This window comes from Gracilinanus agilis, chromosome 1 (assembly GCF_016433145.1).
Source record: "Gracilinanus agilis isolate LMUSP501 chromosome 1, AgileGrace, whole genome shotgun sequence".
NCBI classification, from domain to species: Eukaryota; Metazoa; Chordata; class Mammalia; order Didelphimorphia; family Didelphidae; genus Gracilinanus; species Gracilinanus agilis.
Genome location: NC_058130.1, coordinates 381,446,145 through 381,471,738, shown reverse-complemented (window position 1 = coordinate 381,471,738; position 25,594 = coordinate 381,446,145). Strand labels below are relative to the sequence as shown.

The 25,594-nt window shown below is 34.6% G+C and overlaps 1 protein-coding gene across 1 annotated transcript in view; it reads right to left on the bottom strand.

Moving 5' to 3' along the window:
* Nucleotides 1-25,594, bottom strand: part of CPLANE1 (ciliogenesis and planar polarity effector 1) — a 118,504-nt gene that overhangs the window by 24,099 nt on the left and 68,811 nt on the right. The window contains exons 34-45 of the mRNA XM_044681409.1: nucleotides 24,729-25,502; nucleotides 22,594-22,745; nucleotides 17,976-18,105; nucleotides 17,421-17,475; nucleotides 16,001-16,105; nucleotides 13,394-13,506; nucleotides 11,968-12,166; nucleotides 6,260-6,513; nucleotides 3,944-4,037; nucleotides 3,101-3,180; nucleotides 2,944-3,070; nucleotides 430-460 (exon numbers count right to left, since the gene is read on the bottom strand). Of these exons, the coding sequence (XP_044537344.1) occupies nucleotides 430-460; nucleotides 2,944-3,070; nucleotides 3,101-3,180; nucleotides 3,944-4,037; nucleotides 6,260-6,513; nucleotides 11,968-12,166; nucleotides 13,394-13,506; nucleotides 16,001-16,105; nucleotides 17,421-17,475; nucleotides 17,976-18,105; nucleotides 22,594-22,745; nucleotides 24,729-25,502 (2,114 nt within the window). The remainder of the gene's footprint in view (nucleotides 1-429; nucleotides 461-2,943; nucleotides 3,071-3,100; nucleotides 3,181-3,943; nucleotides 4,038-6,259; nucleotides 6,514-11,967; nucleotides 12,167-13,393; nucleotides 13,507-16,000; nucleotides 16,106-17,420; nucleotides 17,476-17,975; nucleotides 18,106-22,593; nucleotides 22,746-24,728; nucleotides 25,503-25,594) is intronic.

Genomic DNA, 25,594 nt, shown 5'->3' with positions numbered 1-25,594 from the left:
AGGTTTAAAGCTGAAGTCTTTTTTAAACATCTAACCTTTAAGTGGCATGACTTACATGTGAAGATCAAAGCCTCCAGGTGGGTGCATACTTTTATAGGCACACTGGAATAGGGACAGTCAAGATAAAGTGAAATAAACAGCTCTTTGAAGATGTGAAATTATATTCATATACCCAGGAAATGTGGGAGAACAATATTTAGTCTTGCTAGGGTATAATATATCAACACTCAACCATCCAGAATTCCCATGGTTACTATAACTCTATACTCCACCCTCCATCTTTTCTGGAAAGACGGAAATTTACCATATTGCTTTCAACTAAATTGTAAGAACTGTGGAATGATTTACAGTATTATAAGTGGCAAAATATGGAGATACAACACTCGATTTAAAGTAAAATTATCATAAATTAAATCATGATATATTTACCTTCCAACAGAATCTTCACTACTAGCTGTACCTAAAAAAGAAACATTTTATAATGAATAAAAATTCTGCTAAAGTTAGTCTTTGGAATCTTGTCACTAGTAATCAAAGTAATTTAAATAGATTCAAATTGATACTAGTAACATAAAAGGATATACTTGTAAACAAGTTGTGATATACTCTCAAACAATGTTGCAATCTGTTCATGATGGTACTCTTATTTTCATCACTTTTACTCTTTTAAGCCAGGACTATCCAAAATGCACTTGAAGAAGCACACAGGCTAGTGAAAACACAGAATGAGTATAGTAACACCCAGTACCCTGGAGGCATGAAGGAATTCTCTATACTCCCAGAAACTTTATAATTAGGTGGTTAAGGCATCTTCAGAGAAATGTAGGACATTTTGAGAAATTTTCTGGCATACTGGGTAGCACTAAATAAATGGGCTCCATCAACTGGTAAGATTGGCCTCATACAGTATAATAGGCAGTTAGGATAACTAAATTCTAATCCTTCAACACTGACATTGTTGGGAAAAATTACCTCTTCAATTTTTCCATCTGTTCCAACTAAAAATGGGGGCTGGGGGAAAAGAAGAAAGAACATGGTATAATGGACAGAGTGGACTCACAATAAGTAAAACCTGGGTTCAAATTCTACTGGTGACACATTGGCTATGTCACCCTGAGCAAAGCACTGAACTTCCCAGGACCCATGCAATTCTCCTATATTCCCAATTTCTGAAAAGTTACGGCATTGTGCTTCATCACCAGTCCGATAAACTGATGAAGTCATTGATTCAAACACTGTCTCCTGCCCCAAAAGTGAAAATGTTATAACAAAAAAGGAATTAATTTCTATAAAAACACTTTGAAACCTTTGGAACCATTCTGTTCTATGAAGTTTTCCTTAAAAGAAAGGTTTTATATCCCCAAGTAAACTCAACCTGACTAATTAATTCCCTCTTAAATGCCTGGTCTACACTCCCTCCCTTACCTCTACCACAGAGAATTCCTCACTTCTTTCAAGAAGCAACTCCAGAACTACCATTTTGTACATGAAGTCTTTCCAAACTTCCATTCCTGTCCCCTACATCTTGTCTCATATTTATTGTGTCTATATTACAGGCATTATACGTGTGCAGATATAAAATAACTAATACTTATGTAGCCCTTTACTAATATTAACATGTTTTATACTCACAACACCCCTGGGGATTTAAGTGAAATTATAATCTTCATTTTATATATAAGGAAATTGACATGTAAGTTTCTGAGGCAATATTTGAACTCAGGTCTTCCAGACTCTAGGACCAGGGCTCTGTCTGTAATTGTATGGGTTGCTATATCTCCTGCAATAAAATGTAAACTCCCTTGAGAGCGGCAATTATTTCAGTTTCTTTTTGTCTTCCCATCCCCAGTGCCAAGCACAGTGCCTAGTCCTTATAGAATATTTATAATTATATAAAATGAATAGTTGCTTAATGAATGTCTCCTGACTGATTAACTGGTTAATAAGAAATTATCTTAACCACATTTTCTTTCTTATGGGCACCAGATTAAAAAATCCTTTAGTGTGTCATTTTACACTAATTGGAGTATTAACCCTGAAATCCAAGTATCCTATGAATGTAAGTAGAAATTAACTGAATTGGACTGAAAAGTAATACTTTACATGAATGTACATTAATAATAGTAGCAATACAAATTCTTTTGACTTCTTATTTATGGGACAAATAGATACTGGTGAAACAAGCAAGTAATTGGAGAGGAAACACATTCTGTCAGTAGTGTAAAGTATCTCCTGGCCTATTGATGTTGGATATCCAACAATGGAGTTCCAAGAATTTGGTCCCTTGCTTTTGTCTAGAGAGATAGGATGAACTTTACTTTTTCATAAAGTAAGTTAGTCACTAATTGTACAAAATAAAGTATAGCTATAACAACACCATGCATTTCTTTAGCACTGTACAGCTTCCAAATAGCTTTCCTCACAAGGGCACTTTAAATTAAGTGGTACAAGTATTATTTCCATTTTGCTGATGAGAAAACTGAGAATGTTAGGTTGAACTCCAACCAAACCTGAAAATTTTTAAGTGCAAACTCAAAGCTCTTTATACTCTATCTAACACTGTCTATCTTGATATGGGTATAATGTTACAATACGTTAGAAGTGATTCATTACAGTATGTGAGAGATAAGTGATTCTCAAAGCTCTCTCACTTTCAGTTAAAGCAGAGATTATTAAGCTGAAATTCTAATTCCACTACTGCTACTACATGCCAATAGACTGATAAAGGAACTCTTCTAAAAATGAATGATGATCAATTTGAATGGTACAATTTTTGGACTCTTCTCTATCAAGCAATACAGGAAAAAAAGGTAAATAACTTCACAAAGCCATCATTAACATGGTACTAATAAGACCATTAATAACATTGTTTTCCTAAATGGTAAGTAATCAATAATAACTAGTAAGTTAAAAAGCAAAAAGAAGTAAAGTAAGAAATAGTACCAGTAGAAGTAAACTTGTCACTGGAAACATTAAAAGATGAAATGACAGAAGAAAAGGGACAAGATTTCCACAGAGTATGCTTGGTTTGAGTAAATTCAAGTATTGGAGTATTTTCTCCTTTTTCTTCTTCTTCTTCCTCTTCTTCTTCTTCTTCTTCTTCCTCTTCTTCTTCCTCTTCCTCCTCCTCCTCCTCCTCTACTTCAACTTCTTCATCAATTTGATGGTTAAAAGAGTAGGCTGATCCATTGTAGAGTAAAATCAAGAATGGTGCAAGGAAGAAAAAGCCAAAGAGCCCAAATTAATTAATTCTACCCTACTTACCATTAAGACATTATAGATATATAACTTCCATAGATTCTAACAAATATCTAAGTGTAGACTTCTAAAATGATACTCCTCCCTTAAAGCAGAATTATCAAAGAATATATTTAAAAGTCACTCTACTATTTTCATTCTCTCAATATGGAAAACCAAGTATTTCATCACTATCCTTTTATTTAAATAGCCACTCAGACAAAAGTCTAGCTTTTCCATTGACTCTCCAAACTGCATTATGTGTTTGCTATGCCTTAAGATTACCTCTAAGTAAATAGCAACTGCCAAACAAAGTTGTGGTCACTCCAGGCAATTAGCCCCACTAGTACATTCCAATGTACAGGTATGTATTTCAGAGGAGCCACATCCTTGTTCAACAAAGAAAAGAACCTCTTGTTGACACTATCTTATGCCTTTATTCCTAATAATTCCAAAATAGTTAAAGTAAAAAGATCACAGCAGTTTGAGTTTGGGGTGTTAGTAACAGGCTCCTGTAACGTGTTAAAAAGCTAGAAAATGGATATACTGAAGTTATAATACCAAAACTATCCCAGTTTCATTCCTTTATCCTAATCATGCCAAATCTCCCAAATCTTCAAAGTGCCTGTCATCCCAAAGAGCAAATTTGTTCCTGTTGTATAAACTAACACCAATATAACATGTAACTATCTTTTTTAATACAAACCCTCTTTAGGACTTCTACAAGTTTGTGAGGATGTTGTCACTTTAAGCACTTCTGGAGGAGATGACAATTCCAAAAGGTCTTCTGTCTCCACCAGCTAAAAACAAACATCCAACAACAAAAAATTTTTTTTTAGTAATTCAAGTTTCTTTCACTGAAACATTTTTAAAAATATTATGGTTAAATGATAATAGTTATTAACTACATATTATTTAAGGTATATACTTAACAAGAAAAGACAATGACTTTTTTTAACCACTATTTTTGTTTTAGAATCAATACTAAGTATTGAACAGTAAAGGCTAGGCAATTGAGGTTAAATGACTTGCTTAGGGTCACACAGCTAGGAAGTACCTGAGGCCAGCTTTATACCCAGAGGTTCTCCCAACTCCAGGCCTGGCTTTCTATCTACCGTATCACCTAGCATCTCCAAGATAGTGACTTTTGAAAGGAAATAATGTGCTAAGCCCCAAAATTGGACAGATGGTAGAGAATCAATGAATAGACTTTAATTTTAAGATAACTATAGCTTAATAAGTTTAAATAGAATAAAAACAGACTCCTACAATTCTGGGGCTTGAAGGGGCTTTGGAAGTAATATAACTCAACAACTTCTGTTTTAATAACTAAGGACAAACTCCAAGTTTCAGAAAGAATAAGTAACCTGCTCATAACTACATAGCTGGTTAATTCATGGCAGAACTAAGACTGAAACCCATGTACCAAGATTCTTTGTTCACTTTTCTTTCCATTGTATTATACTGGCTCTGAACACAGAAAGGTTTTTGGTTTTTTTCAGTTTTCTTTTCCCTAAACTGGATAAATCAAAATATCTATATTTATAGATAAAATATAACCAAAAAGTAACAACACAGATTATTAAAAAAAAAATGAAAAAAAAAACTCTACTTCTGTCTTAGAAGCAATACTATGTATTAGTTGTAAGGCAAAACTGCAGATTGGGTTAGACAATGAGGGTTAAATAACTTTCCCAGAGTCACACAGCTAGGAAATGTATGAGGTCATATTTGAACTCAGGACCTCCCATCTCCAGGCCTGGCTTTCTATCTCCTGAGCTGCCTAGCTGCCCACAATACTGACTTTTAATCAGACTTTTCAGCACTTCCTCATCCAAATGAGTGTTGGTCTTCAAATGTATTACCTTAGAAGATTACATCATGTTCAAATAATGCTGCCTTTATTCAAACCAATTTTAAAACTACTGCCATAATTATGAAACCTTTTAAATATCTTCAGTACTGACAAATCTTCATTTTTAAATGTATTGTTGATTTTTTTAAAGTAATTTGAAATCATGTGTCTGTCGACTAAAGTCAGTAATGAAGGTGGGAAGTACAGTTTCTAGTAAAAAGTGACATGACTTTAAAGTAATAAGACTAAATTATGTGAGGCTTATAAGCAGACTAAAATCAATTCAAAAAGAGGATTTGCAGGGGGCAGCTGGGTAGCTCAGTGGATTGAGAGCCAGGCCTAGAGACGGGAGTTCCCAGGTTCAAATCTGAGCTCAGACACTTCCCAGCTGTGTGACCCTGGGCAAGTTACTTGACCCCCATTGCCTACCCTTCCCACTCTTCTGCCTTGGAGCCTATTGGCTCCAAGACAGAAGGTAAGGGTTTAAATTTAAAAAAAAAAAAAGAAAGAAAGAAAAAAAAAGAGGAGTTGCAAAAATGTGTTGGTGCCCATGGCTACAGTATCATTGGATTGTATGACTTACATAGAAAGAAAACTCACTTAGCTGTATCTATTCTAATATGATCAATAAAATGACAGTCTGTTTTCTTTAAAGTCACACTTCCAGACATCCTTTTACATAGTTTCAGGATCTCTGACCTTTATAAACACAAGTATACTATCTATTATATACTCACATGCCTGCGAATTAAATCCCTTTCAAAAACCAAGTGGCATAACTTTTACATGCTTATTTTGTGATTGTCTTTTAATAAAACTTTTTAAAGAATTTCTTCTTTAAAGGTTGAATGAAGAAGTATGTGCTTGGTTATTTAACATTAAATATAAGTTAAGATAAACTCCAAGAAATTTCAAATAAAATGTTAACCCTTCAAAGAATGAACCTTTAAAATCCAAAAGTGATAACAAAATTAGGCACACAAAGGACCTTTGGGACATAACTAGATTCTGGCTTTACAATTTGTATAATAGGAGGAACATTTTTTGCTGAAAACCCAAGATATCTACAACACCACACTATTTTGATAAAGATGACAAATATATCACATCAAAAATCTAATATCAACTGTTTCACAAGACAAAGACAAAGGAAAAAATGATACTTACGGCACAGGGTGGGCATACCAACTTAGTTTTGCTAAAATCTTCCTCTACAGTAGCTGCAATATCCTGCAGGACAAGTAGTTTTTCATCTATTTCCAGAAGTTTAGTATTAAGGTGCTCTATATCAAGACTTTTTTTCGATGGTACTGTATAAGGTGTAGTGCTGAAATCCTGGCATTGTTTCCAGGTTAAATAGTCTTCTAAGCCATCTGATTTTACAGTAGATTCTTGGACCTGAACTTGTACTTTGGGCAGATCTTTAATATTAAAATAAACAAAATTTAGAATTAGACTTAAGAAAATTATGAATACTGATATTCCTGGAATAATAAATACAAAAGAGGGCAATGGTGAATTCCAAATTGGTTTCTCTCTTGAACACTCAAAAATTACATTTCTATCTTTTGACTTGAAAGATCTAACTCTGTTTTTGTGGTATAAACAGAACACTACATTGTGATTACTCTGATGTTCAAAATCTAGGGCAATTTGAATTTATGGCAAAATAAGAGTCTAAAAACCATAGCAAAAATTACTGTTTTATTTCTGGTTTTTTTCATGAAATGATTACACTTTGATATCTAGTTTTGGCTTTCAAAAACTATTTTGGTCAAAGAATAAAAACAACCAGTTCTTTAAAGGAAAAACAAACTAACAATGCCTTGGGAGCATGTTAAAAACTACAAATAATCAAGAGAAATGGAAATTAAAACAACCTTGAAACTCTAAAATATATACAGAAAAAGATGATAAAGGACATGAGATGAAATAGTAATGAGAATGTGGAGAGAAAGACATGCTAATTGACTGCTGATGGAGCTGTAAATTAGTTTGACCATTTTGTAAAGCAAAATGGAATTATATGATAAAATTAACATAATATTCATATGTTTAACCTATCAATGACTGCTTTTAAGTTTGTTTATTTAGGCTTTTGTCAAGAATAATAGACCCATCTATGCAAAAACATTCATAACAATATTTATAATAGCAAGGGAAAAAAACCTGGACAGAAATCTTTGCCTACTTTAACCAATGAAAAATGGCTAACTTGTGGTTTAATAAGATAATAAACTGGCCAATACAAAGATATGGCAAGAATTAGGTGGAAGTGATGCAAAGTATCAAGGCAAAACCAAAAGGACATTCTAACTACAACTTGGTAAAGGAAGACAATATAAAATAGGTCCTAAATTTAGGATAAATACATATTTTATCTTGTTACAGTTAAAGCATATTGTCCTTGTTTCTTTTATAGATAAATAATAGAAGACTACAGTTTCTAGTCTGATCATTTCCAACTACTTCTTTAGGTCAAAGTGGAGGTTGGGTTCCTTTCCTTTCCCAAACCCCCATGATTCAGAAAAACAAAAGAAAAGCTTCAAAGTGAAAACAAAGAAAGATCTGAAGAAAGAAAATGAAATCCTAACCTGTGATGAGAAGTTGATGAGGTAAAAAAAAAAGTCACAGAGAAGAACAAAAAGAACCACTAAATACTTGGAATTGGTATAGGGTGTGAAATGTTGATCTAGACCTAATCTCTCCCATATTGTTTTCCAATTTTCCCAGCAGTTTTTGTCAAATAGTGAATTTTTGTCCCAAAAGCTGGGCTCTTTGAGTTTATCGAAGACAGTCTTGCTGACATCACTTACCCTAAGACTATTCCTATACTTTTTAGTGTTTTCAATAGGAATGGGTGTTGTATTTTGTCAGAGGCTTTTATAGCATCTATTGAGAAAATCATGTGATTTTGTTGGTTTCCTTGTTGATAGGTCAATTATGTGAATGGTTTTCCTAATGTTGAACCATCCTTGCATTCCTGGTATAAATCCCACCTGATCATAATGAATAACCCTTGTGATCACTTGCTGGAGTCTTCTTGCTAGTATTCTGTTTAAGATTTTTACATCTATGTTCTTTAAGGAGATTGATCTGTAGTTTTCTTTCTCTCTCTTTGATCTACTTGGCTTTGGGATCAGTACCATATTTGTATCATAAAAGGAATTTGGCAGAAACCCTTCTTTGCTTATTATGTCAAATAGTTTGTATAGTATTGGGATTAGTTTTTTTTTGAAGGTTTGATAGAATTCACTTGTGAATCCATCTGGTCCTGAGGACTTTTTTCTTAAGGAGTTCTTTGATGGCTTATTCAATTTCTTTTTCTGATATGGGATTATTTAAGTATTCTATTTCTTCTACTGTTAATCTACGCAATTTATATTTTTGTAAATATTCATCCATGTCACCTAGATTGCTATATTTATTGCCATGTAATTGCGCAAAATAGTTTTTAATGATTGCCTTGATTTCCTCTTCATCTTTGATGATTTAGTTTTCTTCTTTCCTTTTTTAATTAGATTGACCAGTACTTTGTTATTTTTATTTGTTTTTTTCAAAGTACCAGCTTCTAGTCTTATTTATTAATACAATAGTTCTTTTACTTTCAATTTTATTAATTTGTCCTTCAATTTTTATAATCTCTAATTTAGTATTTAACTGGGGATTTTTAATTTGTTTGCTTTCTAGTTTTTTGATTTCCATACCCAGTTCATTGATCTTTGCCCTCCCTAATTTGTTAATATATGCACTCAAGGATATAAATTTCCCCGAGTACTGCTGTAGCTGTATCTCACAGATTTTAGTAGGATGTCTCATCATTGTCATTCTCTTCTATGAAATTATTGTTTCTGTGATTTGTTCTTTAACTAACTGATTTTGGAGAATCATATTATTTAATTTCCAATGAATTTTTGATTTGCCTATTCATGCGCCTTTACTAATTATTATTTTTATTGCATTATGATCTGAAAAGGTTACATTTATTATTTCTGCTCTCTTGCATTTGTTTACCATGTTTCTATGCCCTAGTACATAGTTAATCTTTGTGAATGTACCATGTGCAGCTGAAAAGGTGCATTCCTTTTTGTCCCTATTTATTTTTCTCCACATATCCATTAACTGTAATTTTTCTAGGATTTCATTCACCTCTTATCTCTTTCTTATTTATTTTTTGCTTTGATTTATCTGGATCTGATAGAGGAAGATTTAGATCTCCCACTAGTATAGTTTTACTATCTATTTCCTCCTTGAGCTCTGCCAGTTTCTCCTTTAGAAATGTGGATGCTCTACCATTTGGTGCATACATGTTGAGTACTGCCATTTCTTCATTGTTTATTCTGCCTTTTATCAGTATGTAATTACCTTCCCTATCTCTTTTAATCAGATCTATTTTTACTTTGGCTTTGTCAGAAATCATGATTGCAACTCCTGCCTTCTTTTTCTCAGTTGAAGTCAAACAGATTTTGCTCCAGCCTTTTATTTTTACTCTATGTATGTCTGCCTGTCTCGTGTGTGTTTCTTGTAGACAACATATGGTAGGATTTGGGTTTCTAATCTACTCTGCTATTTGCTTCTGTTTTATGGGCGAGTTCATCACATTCACATTCAGAGTTACAATTATCAACTGTGTATTCCCAGACATTTTGATTCCTTCTCCTTGTCCTACCCCTTCTTCTTATGCTATTTCCTTTTAAACCAGTGCTTTTTAAAATCAGTCCCCTTTATTCCCTTCCTTAGTTTCTACCCCCTCCCTTTTTGTTCCCCTCTTATTATTTTTTAAGGCCTAATGAATCCCCTCCCAACTCTCTTCCCCTCCCTTTTTGAACTCCCCACCATGCCCCTCCTTGGTTTATCCCTTCTGACTTTCTCTATAGGGTAAGATAGAATTCAATATCCCAATGGATCTACCTACTCTTCCCCCTCAAGATTAAATCCACTGAGACTAAGGTTTAAGTATTTCCTATTAATGCTCTCTTCCTCTCCTTCTTATAATAGTATTGAACTCTTCAAGAGCTTGTGACCAATTTTCATTTTTTTGGGAAGGTTTGGATGTGTTTACTTGTTTGTCCTCCACTGCTGTCTGCTCTGTTGTCTGGATTTTTTCCATGTAAAAGTTATCAAGTATTAATGCTTTCCTCTTGTTCTTTCTCTTGGTTAGTTCTTGGACATTGCTTGCCATTATTATGTTGGTTTTTCCTTCTTAGTCAGAAGTCTGGGTGAGGCAGGCAGGCTCTCTGTGTATAGAGCTGTGGAGCAGTTTTTGCCTGAGGCCACAGCTCAGTGTTGCCCCTCTCAGCTGTATCCTCATGCCCAAGGTCTATGCTCTTTAGGCTCCTGGGGTCTCAAATCTAGCTGTTCTCAGGGTCAAACCTCTTGGTGGTCCCAGTCAGCTGCTAAGACCCCAGATATTGCCCCATACTTGCTCCTTAGCCCAAGGCTCCTTTACAAGTCTCAGCACCTGTTGCTTCCACTGTCTTTTACCCCACTGCTCTAAGTCTGCACTCAAGGTCCATGCCCAAAATCCGCGTTCTTTAGCCTCTTGGGGTCTTAAGTCTTGCTACTCTCAGGAGCAAGCCCCTGGTAGTCCAAGTTAGCTGCCAAGAACTCTGTGGATGCCCCATGCTCTAACTCTTGTGTGCTGGTACTGGCACTGTAGGTGGGGTGGGGGAGGGTTGATCAGCTTGCGTTTTATTTGGAGCTATTTCACCCCCTTATAGCGTGGAAATGTCCAAATCCCATGTACCTTCAATGCTGTGCCCTATTGTGAGGTCCCTTCAATCATTTGGATTTCATTTTTGTGTCCTTTTGAAGTATCATGTATAGGTTGGTTAGGAGAGGTAAATATCCTGCTTCTACTCTATAGCCATCTTAACCTAGAAGTCTATTTGCTTCTGTTTAATCTAACTGGTTGGGAGGTACCCTGTGTACCTGCATTATTACTCTCTTCACACAACTCCCCCTTTTTCTTCCTCATCAAAACTGTCCCTTCAGAATTTTATTCTGAAGAGCTTTCTCATCCCTCTTGGGCTGATTTGCATGGAATTTAACACTTTGGTAATCATTTATATAAATGAACTACCTATCTAATATCAGAAAAGATAATTTACTAACATCAGTATACTAGGTACTGGTTAGTTATATGTCTGTGAATTTTCTACAATTAAAACTACCACCCTATATACACTTTGGCAGAATTTCTTTCTTCACTTTATCTTCCTTTATAGAATAAACAAGAAATTTTCTGTCCTTACTGTTTCTCTATATCATATGAATAATTCACAGGTAGCCTTTCTATCTGAACCATACAACTTTCTCCCTCTTCACTCTTAACAGCAAATTTAACCAGGCTCCTCATTTCTCTCTGGCTCTTCTATCACAAAGTTTGTAGCTCACTGAAGAGGGAAATATGTTTATCATTGAGAGTATAAGAAGAATATGGGGAAGCTAAGTGGGTCAGTGGATTGAGAACCAGGCCCAGAGATGAGAGGTTTGGGGTTTAAATTTGGCCTCAAACATATCCTAGCTGTGTGACCCTAGGTAAGTCATTTAGCCCCACTGTCTAGTCCTTGTCACTTTTCTGCCTTAGAACCAGTACTCAGTATTGATTCTAAGATGGAAAGTAAGGTTTAAAAAAAAAGAATATGAAGAAATTTGGAAATTCTGTGTAAAGTAAGAAAGAAAATAAAAACAATTACACATTAAAATGAAAAAAAAATTCAAGGGTAAAACAACCAAGAGGGACTTTAGGAAAGAAATTGAGATGGAGGATCTTTGAAAAAAAAAATGATAACTGAAAACAGAAAATACAATATTAACTTATTTTTTTCCTTCAAAATTTCACTGCTTAAAAAAAGTAAAAGGAAGGTTATTACCTTTACTCAGAAAGTGGTCAGGAGGAATTGCATTGGTAACAGAAGCTGCCATGTAGTGCAGATTTGCAGAAGATGGAATTTCCAGGTTATCACTTTCCTGTTTGTTAACAATATCATCTGTAATCTCTTCTCTATCAGGCAATTCCTGAAGAAGATCACTAGCTTCAATGTCTATCACATTTATATAATTGTGTCCAACCTGAAGTTGCAAAAAATTGACAAATTAAATTTAGAGTTTTCTATGAAGGACTGTTATAAGGATAATCAGATTCAACAAACATTTATTGAAAACCTTTCACATATAAGATATTATACTAGCTTAATAGCCACAAAAATAAACAAGAAAACTGTGTGTTAAAGATCAACAAAAGAGAAAGTTTCAAAAAATCTGGAAAGATTTATACAAAATAAGACCCTAGAGAACAATTTATACAGTAACAAAATTTTAAAAATGAGTAACTTTGAAAGGCTTATGAGCTCATCAATGCAAAGACCAACTATCTAGAGGACCAATGATGAAGGATACTATTTGTCTCCTGAAAGAGAAGTGATGTATTCAAGATGCATAACAAGACATGCATTGACAATACAGAAATATGTTTTACTTGGTTTTTGATTATAATATATAAAATATATTTGATTATAATATAATATATAAATATACATTTGATTATAATAGTTTTATTTTTTTCTCACCCCCCCCCCCAGTTGGGTTGGGAGAAAGTAAAAAGAAAAAATAAATGCATGGTAATTTTAAAACATTTAATTTAAAAAAAATACAATTTTTGCCCTCAATAAGCTTATATTCCTCTAGAGCAGTGATGGGCAAACTTTTTAAAGAGGGGGCCAAAGGAAAGGACGTGCTCATCTATCAGTCTGTTTCTAAGGCAACTCTTTCAAAGTTTCATTGTATTGTATCCTACTCATTGTATTTGTCAAATTAGGAATAATGTCATGTAACTGGATAGAACATTTCAGGGGGCTGCATCTGGCCCATGGGCCATAGTTTGCCCATCACTGCTCTAGAGGATACAACATTAAAATATTAAGTATAGAGAAATTAGAACTACAAATCTAAGTATAGGCATCATCATGCAGAGACAATAACTGAATCCATTTAAGCTGAACTAGTCATGAGCGAGACAATATGAACCTATTTTGTATCCAGCACTAGTAAGACTCACTTGAGGTAGTAAATGATAAATGGTTCCAGTTTGCAATCTGGTTGGAAAGCAAGCCTTAGATTCTATTTTTTTCTAATGATAAACCTAGATTAATTGGTGCTCGACTCTCTAAATATATTGACCAAAACTATTAAGATGACAAAACTTTTTAGCTTTCATGAATACAATGTATCTGATTGTGTTATACAATATGCCATAATGTATAATACAATTTATTAAAAGTATTTTAAGTAAATACAAACCACATTAGATGTAGGATCTGGTGGCACAGATATATTTGATGTTTCACAAGGAAATCTGAGATTTAAATATACATCAGGGGCCAACATCTGAGGAACATTCAAATATTCTTGTACTAGAGGTGAGTGAAATCAAGAAAATAAGAATTAGTCCAAAAGCAGTAAGAATTTAAGGAAGTATATCCAAAACATGAACTTTCTGAAGGTAGTACAGTGGCAAGCAACTCAGATACATATATTTTGAAAAATGTAGGAAGGAGCAGTGGTTGAAATACAAATAGAATTCTATTCTAAAGCAATTTTTATGAAATTATATTATCTCAAAGGATATTCTTTTAAATTAGACTGAATAAAAACCATTCCTCTTCCAATGACTCTAAGGAAGATGAAAAAATGTCAATGATATAAAATATTACTTCAAAAATGTTAATAAAAAGCATCTTTTAAAGATGTATCTACCTTTTATCCCCCCCTAAGTAAAATAGTTACAGTGAAAATAGTTACAGTGAAAAATGTCTCTTTCTTAAGAGATAATCCCTGCCTAGAAGAATGTACAATATGTTGCTACCAGACATACTGGCTGTGTATTTTGGCCCATTGTTCTAATTTTATTTCCTAGGAATCTAGTTTTTAATAACACATCATTGTCATTTTGAACACTTTCCACTTGAATCATGGGAATATGGCTGCATTTTAAAAAAATCTATATAGTAGTATGATAAGTAGTAGATTATATTAGCATGATACATAGCAGTCATATAAAAACATTTTTAAAATTTCATACTGAGTTTGTTTGCATAACATCAATTTAGCTATTCTTTTCAATTACTTAACTGTTGTTTTGTTACTGATAGGCCTTTTAAGATAACATGGAATGAGATGGCTAGGTGGCTCACTGGATATTTCTATTTGTGTGTGATCCTGCACAAATCACTTAATCCCAACTATCTTAAAACTGATATTTATTGATTCTTAAGATAGAAGGTAAGGGTTAAAAAAAATAACAAAATTATCAAAAGGAAAGAAAAACTCTACCCTCATGTAGCAGAAATGATTTATTGAGTCTGATCATATTAAAAAGATAATGTTTTATTAACTTCCTTATTTTGGAGTGAATTAGGAACTTAATGAAAAAAATATACTTCTCCAAATCAATTATGCACTTGAATGCAATTTAACATGGAACTGCTTACTACTTAGTGATGGCATTTGTTTTTCAACTACCAATTCTACTCAAACTATCATGGAATATATTGCTTTATATAAATTGCATCCTCCCAGTGAAATTCTTTGAGGGCAAGGAATGTTTCACTTTTATTCCCAGCAACTAACATATCAACTTTTCAAAGTAACAAAAAAATGTGTTGAATAAACGTAAATTACTTACAGAGTAGGCTAGTTTACAGAAATAAAAAAGTTTTCTTAGAAATTAGTTTGGACATTTAATGGACTGCTGAAAATCTCTTCACACACAGATTCCATCATCAAAAATTAACAAATTTGGGGGCAGCTGGGTAGCTCAGTGGATTGAGAGCCAGGCCTAGAGACCGGAGGTCCTAGGTTCAAATCCGGCCTCGGACACTTCCCAGCTGTGTGACCCTGGGCAAGTCACTTGACCCCTATTGCCTACCCTTACCACTCTTCCACCTATAAGTCAATACACAGAAGTTAAGGGTTTAAAATTTAAAAAAAAAATAAAAAATAAAAAATAAATCAACAAATTTGGAGTCAAGAAGACCTGGGTTCAAGTCCAGCCTTAGATACCAACTATATGATGCTAGGCAAGTCACTTAATTTCTGCCTCGGTTTCCTTATCTATAAAATGGATATAACAAAAGAACCTACCTCCCAGAGTTGTTGTGAGGCTCAAACGAGAGATTGATTAAGTACTTTGTAAACCTTAAAGGTTTACAGAAATGCCTTTATTATTATTGTAATGCAATCATTTTTAGATACTTCCTATCCAGAGACACCTCCAACTTGACTTTACTAACCCTGGCCTTAGTACTTTCAATCCTTGCCTAACGCATTTTTATATGTTAATAAGAGAAACTGGGACAGAGAATCCAAAATTTAAATATAATCTATGTTTGGATTGGAATGCATTATATAATGCATGATGCAGGGAGCTATATCTTTTCTATTATGTTTTACTTAAATTCATATTAAACTTCCTGTATAGTCATTCAGGAAGAAAGGAGAGGAAGTTAATCTGGAACCAAAAACTGACCATAGGTAATCTACATTAAGATAATTAAAAGAGCCTCTTTTAAAACCACCTCAACTATAAAGCCTAAAGAATGCTTTATGCTTAGCCCTTAAGTAGCATAAAAAGCAACAATGAAACTCATTTATTGGGCTATTTCAGATTTATAAAGCCCTTTCCTCAAAACACCCCATGTAATACGTAGTACACATATTATTATTCTCATCTTATAGATCAGAAAACATAGTTTTTACAGAGGTAAAATAACCTTCCTGTTATTAGAGCTAGTGAAGCATGAGTGGTGAGATTCAAACCCGGTCACAAATACTTAAAATTCCAGGCTTCTTTCAATCACAATAGACAGCCTCAAAAGAACCAATAAAAAGGCCAGAGTGGTGTTTTACCTGGGTCTGTGTTTGTACTTGCATCTTGATTTTCTACCACCTTCTTTTTAACAGAGGCCATAAAATGTAATCCAGCTGAAGTAGAAATATCCTCTCCTAGTGATTCTGAAATACAAGGAAAAACAACTGAAATCTAAGCAACCAACCAATTTATTCACTGCCTACTGCATGCACAGATTTCATAGGAGAAATTAGAGGCCTTGATTCAGGCTGGTTATAATCAATCAAGTTTGAGGCAAGAATAGGAAACAGTAAACAGAAGAAAAAAGTAGATAATAGATAATTAAGTATTACATTGTTTAAAAATAAAAAGCTCAGAGAAGACCGGACTGATGACAGAGATAGTCAAAGGGGGATTCATAAATGAAGTAGGAAAATGAGATGTGAACTGGACCAGGAAGGATAAGAAAGTTTGGACAGGAAACAGAACATTTTCAAATAAATGAACAACAAAACCCGATACTGGTAAGAATCAGTATGGTCTGTCTGAACCTGTGTGGCCAGGGTTGGATTCAGAAGTCACAGAAAGTTGGGACAAAGGACTGAAGGTTTCTAGTTTGGATAACAAGGAAAATTGTTAGTAGTAAGTTTAGAGGAAATTATGAATGGTATCAAGATCTTAAAATGTAAATGTTTAGTGAGAAATTGAAGGTGAAAGGTTGAAGCTATGATGAGTAGACAGAATGGGAAATATGGGCTTGAGAATCACATTTGGGATGTTGGAATTCACTGAAAACAGATGAGCTCTTCAAATAACATATTACATATTTAGAGGAGAGGAGGAGATCAAGGATATGGATTCACTTACAACTTAATATACACACTACATTTAGGCAGCAATTTCAGCTAAATTAGTTTTCTGAGTGTAGGTACTATGTTCTTTTTTCTGATCCAACTCCTATACAAAAAACTATACAAGGGGCAGCTGGGTAGTTCAGTGGATTGAGAGCCAGGCCTAGAGACCGGAGGTCCTAGGTTCAAATCTGGCCTCAGACACTTCCCAGCTGTGTGACCCTGGGCAAGTCACTTGACCCCCATTGCCTACCCTTACCACTCTTCCACCTATATGTCAATACACAGAAGTTAAGGGTTTAAAATTAAAAAAAATTATTAAAAAAAAACCAACTATACAGAACTGCTATAAATTCACTAAACTGAATATTTTATTAATGTGAGTGACCCTACCTACTTACCCATGTCATTTACTTCAATCCTCAAATACCAGATCTGATGATTGTTCTCTAGAGAAGACTTTCACTGGATAAAGCATGTTTATATTTATGAATACTTATCTTGCTATTAGAGATGATACTGTAAAAAATCTAGTTAATCTAACTCTTGTGGTTATATAAACTATCCCTAAAAATGTTGATCTAATCTTTAAATTTAGAGAAAACTTATAAATCACAAAGATACATACCCAAAGGAATTACAAAACAATCAGTAGGCTGAGGAACGGGTTGCTCTTGCTGATCCTAAATAAACCCAAAATGAATGTTTAGTTGGTGTAAAATGTGGGTTATTTAACATCATTTAGGTGTCATACTGCATAAAGTTATTATCTATTTCCATTGAGTTCATTATCCAAATAGTACAATGTAGCATTATCAATTCATTATAAAGTCGGGGATAGTATACATACTTTAGGAATACTTAGGGTTAACGATATTTTCAAGTGGTATATTTTGACATATATTGGTATATGTCCATGTTAAACATAGACTATTCAATTTGAACATTAGAAATCCTGAGGCTGCTCTCTTCCAAATCCCTTCTGTCCAGCTTAAAGCACTTAAGGACAACCCAACTCTAAGCAGCATCCATCTGATAATATGCACCTTATTATATACTAATTTACTTGAGAGCTTGTCAATTTATAATTTTGGTAAATATATAAGATTAATCCAAATAATAAAAAGGCACTGAGTTCCATGTTCTTGTGAATTACTAAAGTTTGACAGTAGCTTTCCTCTACCTCTTGTTTCACAACTTTTTTGAAATCATTGTGATTAATAATGGAATCCTCAGATTGGAATGTCACACATTTTTTCTCCTGTTTCTCTGAACTCTTTTCTTCAAGGTCTTTCTTAGCCCGTCTTTTTTCTCTGTTATAAAAAAGTATAAAGTTAGATTTAATTAAAAGAAACAAAAAACTAACCAATGAACACTCAAAACATCTGAGGGAAAAAGTAAGTGGAAACATAATATGACATTTATACATTGTTTAAATTTGCAAAATTTTTTTCTTTTCTTTTATAAATTTGCCAATCACCAACAAATACAGACATTCCATTTAAAAGAAAAGGAGGCTTACATAAGAATATCTATTAGATACAACTTATTTCACAAGGTATATATTGAATTTAACAGTAGTAACACCACTACCCAATTTATTTGTTTGTGTTCCTTTTGGAACTTCCGCACGCCCTCTTTTGAACATTTTTACATGTTCTAATGACACCATTTTTTCATTAAAAATTTTTTAATTTTTAAAAATTATTTTTAAAAAGAATTTAAAGTTACAGTGAAATAAATCAACATAATTTACTGTGTGTCCTATCAAAGCATCTTCTGAATTAAATGTCCAAAACCAAATTCTGACAAATTAAAAAAAAAAACCCTCATCTTATCAACTCTTGATTTTCTTCAGAACTTAATCTAAAAGTATATAGTAATTATGCTACTTTGTTCAAAGAATTTTAGAGGTGGAAGGGATCCTAAAGATCATCTAATCAATTGCCTTCATTTTTGGAGATGAGGTAACTGAGGCCCAGAAAAGTTAAATAATCTCTTCAAGATCACATGATTTTGCTAAAGGCAGGCAGAATTAGAACCCAGGTCCCCTAATTTTCTATTAAACATTCACTCTACCACAAAGACTGTCTATCTGCTGATTATTTCATAGCTTCAGTATTTCATCAGATTACATATAAGTATCTGAGATGAAATGTAAATGAATCCAATTGGCTACTCACTAGCATCACTAGCTTTAGATGAACAAAGCTGAAAGAAGTTGAAATCAATGACTCAAGTATATTCTGGCAGGATTTAAACTATCCCTATGATACTAACAAAAGGTACTTTACTTCCAGTGGTTAATGTCTATGACCAATTTAAATTATTACAAGTTTATAACACAAATGGTTTCGCAGGGGACAGTTAGTAAAAATGTATAAAGTCAGGAGATACTATCTCATGAGAAGAGCTAGGAGGTCAGTGACTGGATTACAGAGGATATAAGGACAAGCTGTGACTTTAAAAGACAGAGGAATTTATACTTTATTCTGAAAGTAACAGGGAGCCCCTGGATTTTATTAAATAGGGCTCTGCTATGGTGATAACTGTACTTAAGAAGATCGTTTTAGGGGGTAGCTGGGTAGCTCAGTGGATTGAGAACTAGACCTAGAGACAGGAGGTCCTAGGTTCAAAATCTGGCCTCAGACACTTCCCAGCTGTGTGACCCTGGGCAAGTCACTTAACCCCGACTGCCTAAAAAAAAAACAACAAAAAAACAGGAGGTCATTTTGGCACCTGAATAGAAGATGCACTGGACTGGGCATAGACTTGAGGCAGAGAAAGCAATCAGAAAGTCATTGTGATAGCACAAGTGTGAGGCAACTAGGGAGATGGCAGTGTCAGAAGAGAGAAGGGGACCCATGGAAGAGATTTTATGAAAATAAAATTGATGAGATTTGGTAACTGATTAAATGTGGAGGGAGGGGGCTTGAGAGAGAGGAGTCAAAGATAACAACTTAAGTTAAGAATATGGGTGACTAGAAGGAGGGTGGCCCCCTTAACACTAATAGGAAAGTAATGAAGAAGGGAAGGTCTAGGACTGTGGTAGCAAATCTATGGGAAGCATGCCAGGGGGTACACTCAGAGCCATTGCTGCAGCATAGAGTTCGCCAGAGTTTGTTACTAGAAAGCCAGAGGGACATGGAGCTGGGCTGCTCCCCTCCCCCTCTCCATGCACACCTGAGGACATTTCTCACATCGCCCACCCCTCTAGAAGGTTTGCCATCACTGGTCTAGGGTAAAAGATAATGAGTTTTAAGTTTTGGGCATGTTAAGTTTAAAATCTTTATGGGACAACTAGTTTGAGATATTCAATAGGCAACTGGAGATAAGAATCTGGATAGGAGAGAGGAAAAGATCTGAGAATCATCTGCATAGAAATGATATCCACAGGTACTGATAAGATCACCAAATGAAGTGGGGATAAAGGGAAAAGGGACTAAGACCTAATCTTGGGAAACAGCCATTTTCATTTGGATCACCAGGAGTGACTGAAAAAGGGTTCTACTCTCTCTTCTGAGCTCTAGACCTGCTAAGAATTTTGAACTGGATGTCCTAGAAGCATCTGAAACTTAATACATCTAAAACAGAGTTAATTATCTTTTCCCAAAATCCAGGCCCCTCTTCTGAACATCCCTATTAATGTTGTGGGTTTCGATATCCTTCTATTCACCTGTGCCCACCATGTGATATAGTCTTAACTTTTCACTCTCTACACCACTTATTCAATCAATTGCCAAATCTTATCACTTATAACTCTGCTAACATTCCTTGAATTTCTCCTTTTTTGCCCACTGACACAGTAATCGTATCTAGTTCTGGATCTCATCACTCTCCACTATTTCAAAAGCCTTTCAAATAAGTCTCCCTCTATCATCTCTCTCCATTCCATCTCATTCTTCACTTAGTGCCAAAGTGATTTTCCTAAAGTGAAATCGCCAATTGAAAAAGTAGAGAAAGAAAAAAAGAGCCAAGATGAGTGTCTTGGGGTGAACTCAAAGGAGAAGGTGAGCAGGTGCATGTGATTCCCCTACTCTGTGCGTCAGCTGCTGCCTCACTCCAGAACTTCCATCAGATCCTTGGGGTCTCCTAACCCAAGAACATCCATCCACCACTGCAGTCTTTCTACCCTGGAATAGCATTCCACTATGTCAAACCCATTTTCCAAAGATTAAGTTCTTCCCCAGGGCCTCTCTTTTGGGGAAGATTTTAGGCCAATAAACTTTTATTTCCCTCCTGGCTCTGTTTACTTCTGGACTTCAACACCATGCCCTTGCATGGGTATCTTCCTCCCATCCCACTCCTCTGCTTTTTAGATCCCTTTTGTTTTTGTCTTAACCTTTAGACTACAAGATCCTTGAGGGCAAAGACTTTCGTTTTTGCTTGTTACTTGTATCCTCAGGATTTAGTACAGTGCCCAGGAACAGTAATGCTTATAGCCTAAAGCTTACTTTTCTTGATAATTCTAGTGCTAAGTTATGATATATCATTGTGATTGAATACTACTATGCCATAAGAAATGACAAGTAGGATGCTTTCAGAAAAACCTGGAAAGTTTTATATGAACTGATGCAAAGTAAAGTGAGAAGAACCGAGAAAACATTGCACACCATGTACAATGATCAACTGTGAATGACTTAGCTACTCTGACCATGACAATAATCCAAGACAATTCCAAAAGATCCATGATAAAAAATGCTTCCTACCTCCAGAGACAGAACTGATAAAATCTAAATGTAGGTTGAAACATACTTTTTTACTTTATTTTTCCTAATGATTAAGTGTTTTCTTTTGAAACATGACTAGTAGGGAAACATGTTTTGCATGACTGCACATGTATAATTGATATCACATTACTTGCCTTCACAAAGAGTGAGATAGGAGGAAGGGAAAGAATTTGAAACTCAAAATTTTTTAAAAGAATGTTAAAAATTTTTTAAATTGAGAAAATTTTAATGAAATAAATTTTTAAAATGTATTTCTAAAAATAGAAAATTTGCCTCAAATTTAATTCTACCACTAAAGGAGAAATCAAGGAATACAACAAATGAATTTTGTACCAAGGAATATATCATAAGACTAATTTGGGACCTGAAAATTATTTTTTAGGAGGGAGATGCATGATTCTTTAAACTCATGAATCATAACTGAAATAAGTTTGAATTAAATTGATGAGAAAATATTTTGGAAGATGACTTTAAGATACATGGTTTTATTCCTACCAACTAACTAGAGTTACTGTAGCAATAATTCTTGCATTGAGAGGAAGGCTGGTATGAATAATAACAACTCAAATGTAAACAGTACTTTAGGTTTTACAAAGCACTTTCCCAACAAAAAACTGACATAGGTGGTATACTATTTTTTCACTTTATGTATGAGGAAACTTTGGCTAATGAGAGGTGAAATGAGTTTCCAAGGTTCAAATGCAGGGCCTAAGCCCTAGATCTTTTGATTCCAAAACCAGTACCTCTTCCTACTATTCTATGTTGTCTCCCAAAATAATGTTTTCCAAATATTCTTCTGTTTGATCCTAATAACCACTGTCTGATGTCAGTAGTATATTATTCCTCATATTCTACAGGTAAAGAAATTGAGACTCAAAGAGGTCAATGACTTACCTGAAAACAAAAAGCTACTAAGTGGGACACCCAGATTTTAAAATTGTGAATCTATCATTTTTTTCACTACAAGACAGTTGACTTTCAAATTTATTTCAGCTCTAATTCCATAAGTAAAAGTAAAACTAGTAATGATTTCTCCAACTAATTTTCACAAAATCTTACTTTAAAACTTACCTTTTTTTATTATCCATTTTAGGTTCTACTTTGGCCTTTAAAAGGTGGATATTTCTAGGTTTCCCATGTTCAAATAAATTAAATGATTGTTTCTGCTGGCTTTGATTAAAAGCAAGGAGATTTTCAATTGGAATGAATTTTGGTTTCTGGCACTGTAAAAGAGAGAAAGAAATTGTACAGTTAAAAAGTTAAAAAAAAGACAAACCAGCACACCTCAACTAAGATATGTGATCACAAAAGTCAATTAGTTCTAATTAAATTAAAATTCACAAGCAAAAAGCTATCAAGATGATTTGGTTTTTACATAGTAGGTCTAGATTCTAGGAGTACTATAGCCACAAAGCAGAAACTAGGATGTTCAATTTCCATTGGACAAAGCCAGTTAATAAGCAAGGTGGAGAAGAGGAAACAGTAGACAGTCCAGGCTGTTCAGGTGCAATCATGATAGGGTAAGGAATAACCAAGTCCACAGAGAATCCAGCCCAGTCCTGAGGGCACTACCAAAAGTCCCTGCAGAAACATGAGCACTAAAGGGAAATGCACAGACCACTTCCCATCCTGGACACTTTCCAGAAATGATAGACAAAACAACAAAACTCATTAATATAAGCAGAAAGGAAATGTCCACACATCCATAGCAAGCTCTACTTGCCGCCACCTCTTACTATCTCCTCAAAGAAAATTATCCAAAATGAGTGTTATATAGTATAATCTCAGTAATAAAAGGATCATACACCAGCTTATAAGACGCTTGCTTTAATGCTACTTAAATATGCTAGATAATTGCTACCAGGTAGAAATGCCCAATACAACTGTTCCCTACCTCCTTCTTGCTCTCAAATCTTAACTATTGCACTTTCCCTATTACTCTAGAACATGAGACCTTTTAAATATCTAATCCACAGAGAACTGATGGACTCTGAGTGCAAACAGAAGTATAATTTTTTCACTTTCTTTTTCTTTTTTTTTTTTTTGGTAACATGACCTGTATCAAAATATATTTTGCATGATTTCACATGTATAACTGATATACTGCTTGTTTTCTCAACAGAGGTAAAGGAAGGATGGGAAAGAAGGAAAGAATTTGGAACTCAAAAAAAACTTTTTAATGCAAAAAAAATTAAGAAATTATTTTTAAAATCTAATCCATAGGATTTAGAGCTAAGGATTTTAGAAATCATCTAAACTCTAAATAAACTAAAACTAATTTTTAAAGATGAGGAAACCGAGGCTCAAAAATTTGATGTGACTTGCCTATTTTAATAAAGATAATAATTATAAGAGCTAGGAACTAAACTCAAATCCTCTGGCTCTAAATCCAGTGCTCTTTTCACTATAATGTCATCTCATATTATTAGTTTAAATACAACAGTTGGTAGTATCTTTTCTATAAGAAATCAAGTTATTGGGGCAGCTACATGGCTCAGTGAATAGAAAGTAAGTCCTGGATAAGGGAGGTCCTGTGTTCAAATCTGTCCTCAGATACTTCCTGTAACCCTGGACAAGTCGCTCAACCCCCACTGCCTAGCTCTTACCTCTCTTCTGCTTTGGAACTGATATTTAATATTGATTCTAAGGTAAAAGGGAAGGGTTTTGAAAAAAAGGAAAAAATCAAATTATTAAAATAAGAAGTCAAAAATTATTTTCTTTGAAACTCTTACCTTCTTAGAACCAATACTAAATATCAGTTCCAAGGTTGAAGAGTGATGCCTAGTGATGGCAAACCTTTTAGAGACTGAGTGCCCAAACTGCAATCCTCATGCCACATGTGAGCCTCTGCCTTACTCCAGAAAGGAGAAGGAAGAAGAGCTCCCATTGGGCTGCTAGGTAGAGGGATGGGATATATGAGAAATGTCCTCAGGTAGGCGTGGAGAGGGGAAGGGGAGCAGCATGCTCCAGCATACATGCCACAGGTTCGTCAACACAAGACTAGGTAATGAGGATTAAGTAACTTGCCCAGGGTCACACAGCTAGGAAGTATCTGAGGCCAAATTTGAACCCAGAAAGTCCCATTTCCAGGACTGACTGACTCTCTATACACTGAGACACCAAACTGCCCCTAAAAATTATTCTCATTGAAGAAATCATATATTTGTACTACTTTGCCATTAAATTAAATTGTTAAAACCCATTACCTTGCGTTCTGGGGATAAGCAAGTATGAAGTAATTTTATACTTGGGTATAAGAATTCTTTTGAGTCTTTTTCTTTCTCTTTAGGTCTACTTGGGATTGAAGGAGTAGCAAATGATGTTCTGAAGGTTGTTGAAAACATAGTAGGATTAAATTGTAGGTGTAGCAAAGGAACACCAAGGAAATTCTGATTGGGTATCTCAGAGGGCTCTGATTTCACATCAAATACTTTTTCTTGTCTTTTTGCTGCCGAGTCCTGTTGAGGTGTCATGTTTTCTTGGTCAACGTATTGATCTAAGTTGAGATGCTTAGGGGTTTCCCTGGATATTATTTCTGCCCATCTCTTCTGTTCAAGTGCTTTCTGCACAGTTTCCACATCATACTGATTCAAATTCAAATGGGATGTTGAAGTGATATTCTGAGCCTTTGGAAGATATTTTTTTCCAGAACTGGATAACCCCCAGGCCTCTTTTGGTTCTGGAGGGGGTCTGACTGGAACTTGTGGAGTTCTTACTGGATGGACAGGAAGAGGCTTGAATTCAGGCTTGGTTTGGATCTTGAGCAAAGGAAAGCCATTGGCAGGATTTAAGGTCTTTACAGCTGGAATAAGTATAGGGCTCTTGTCAACGGTGGGTGTGGTAGACAACAGATGAAAGTGATTATTTGCAGCAAAAGTTGGAGAACCTGGAGTGGATGAGGCCAGACCTGTTGGACTTACTCCTCCATTTTGAGATGGGCCATCTAAATGACCTGGGGGAACACAAAAGGATGGAATATCCTGAAAGACAAAATAAAAGAGGTTTATATTTGTAGAAAACATTTCAGAATTCTTTGCTTTAAAAATGATTATGTATGGTAGATTTTTTTGCC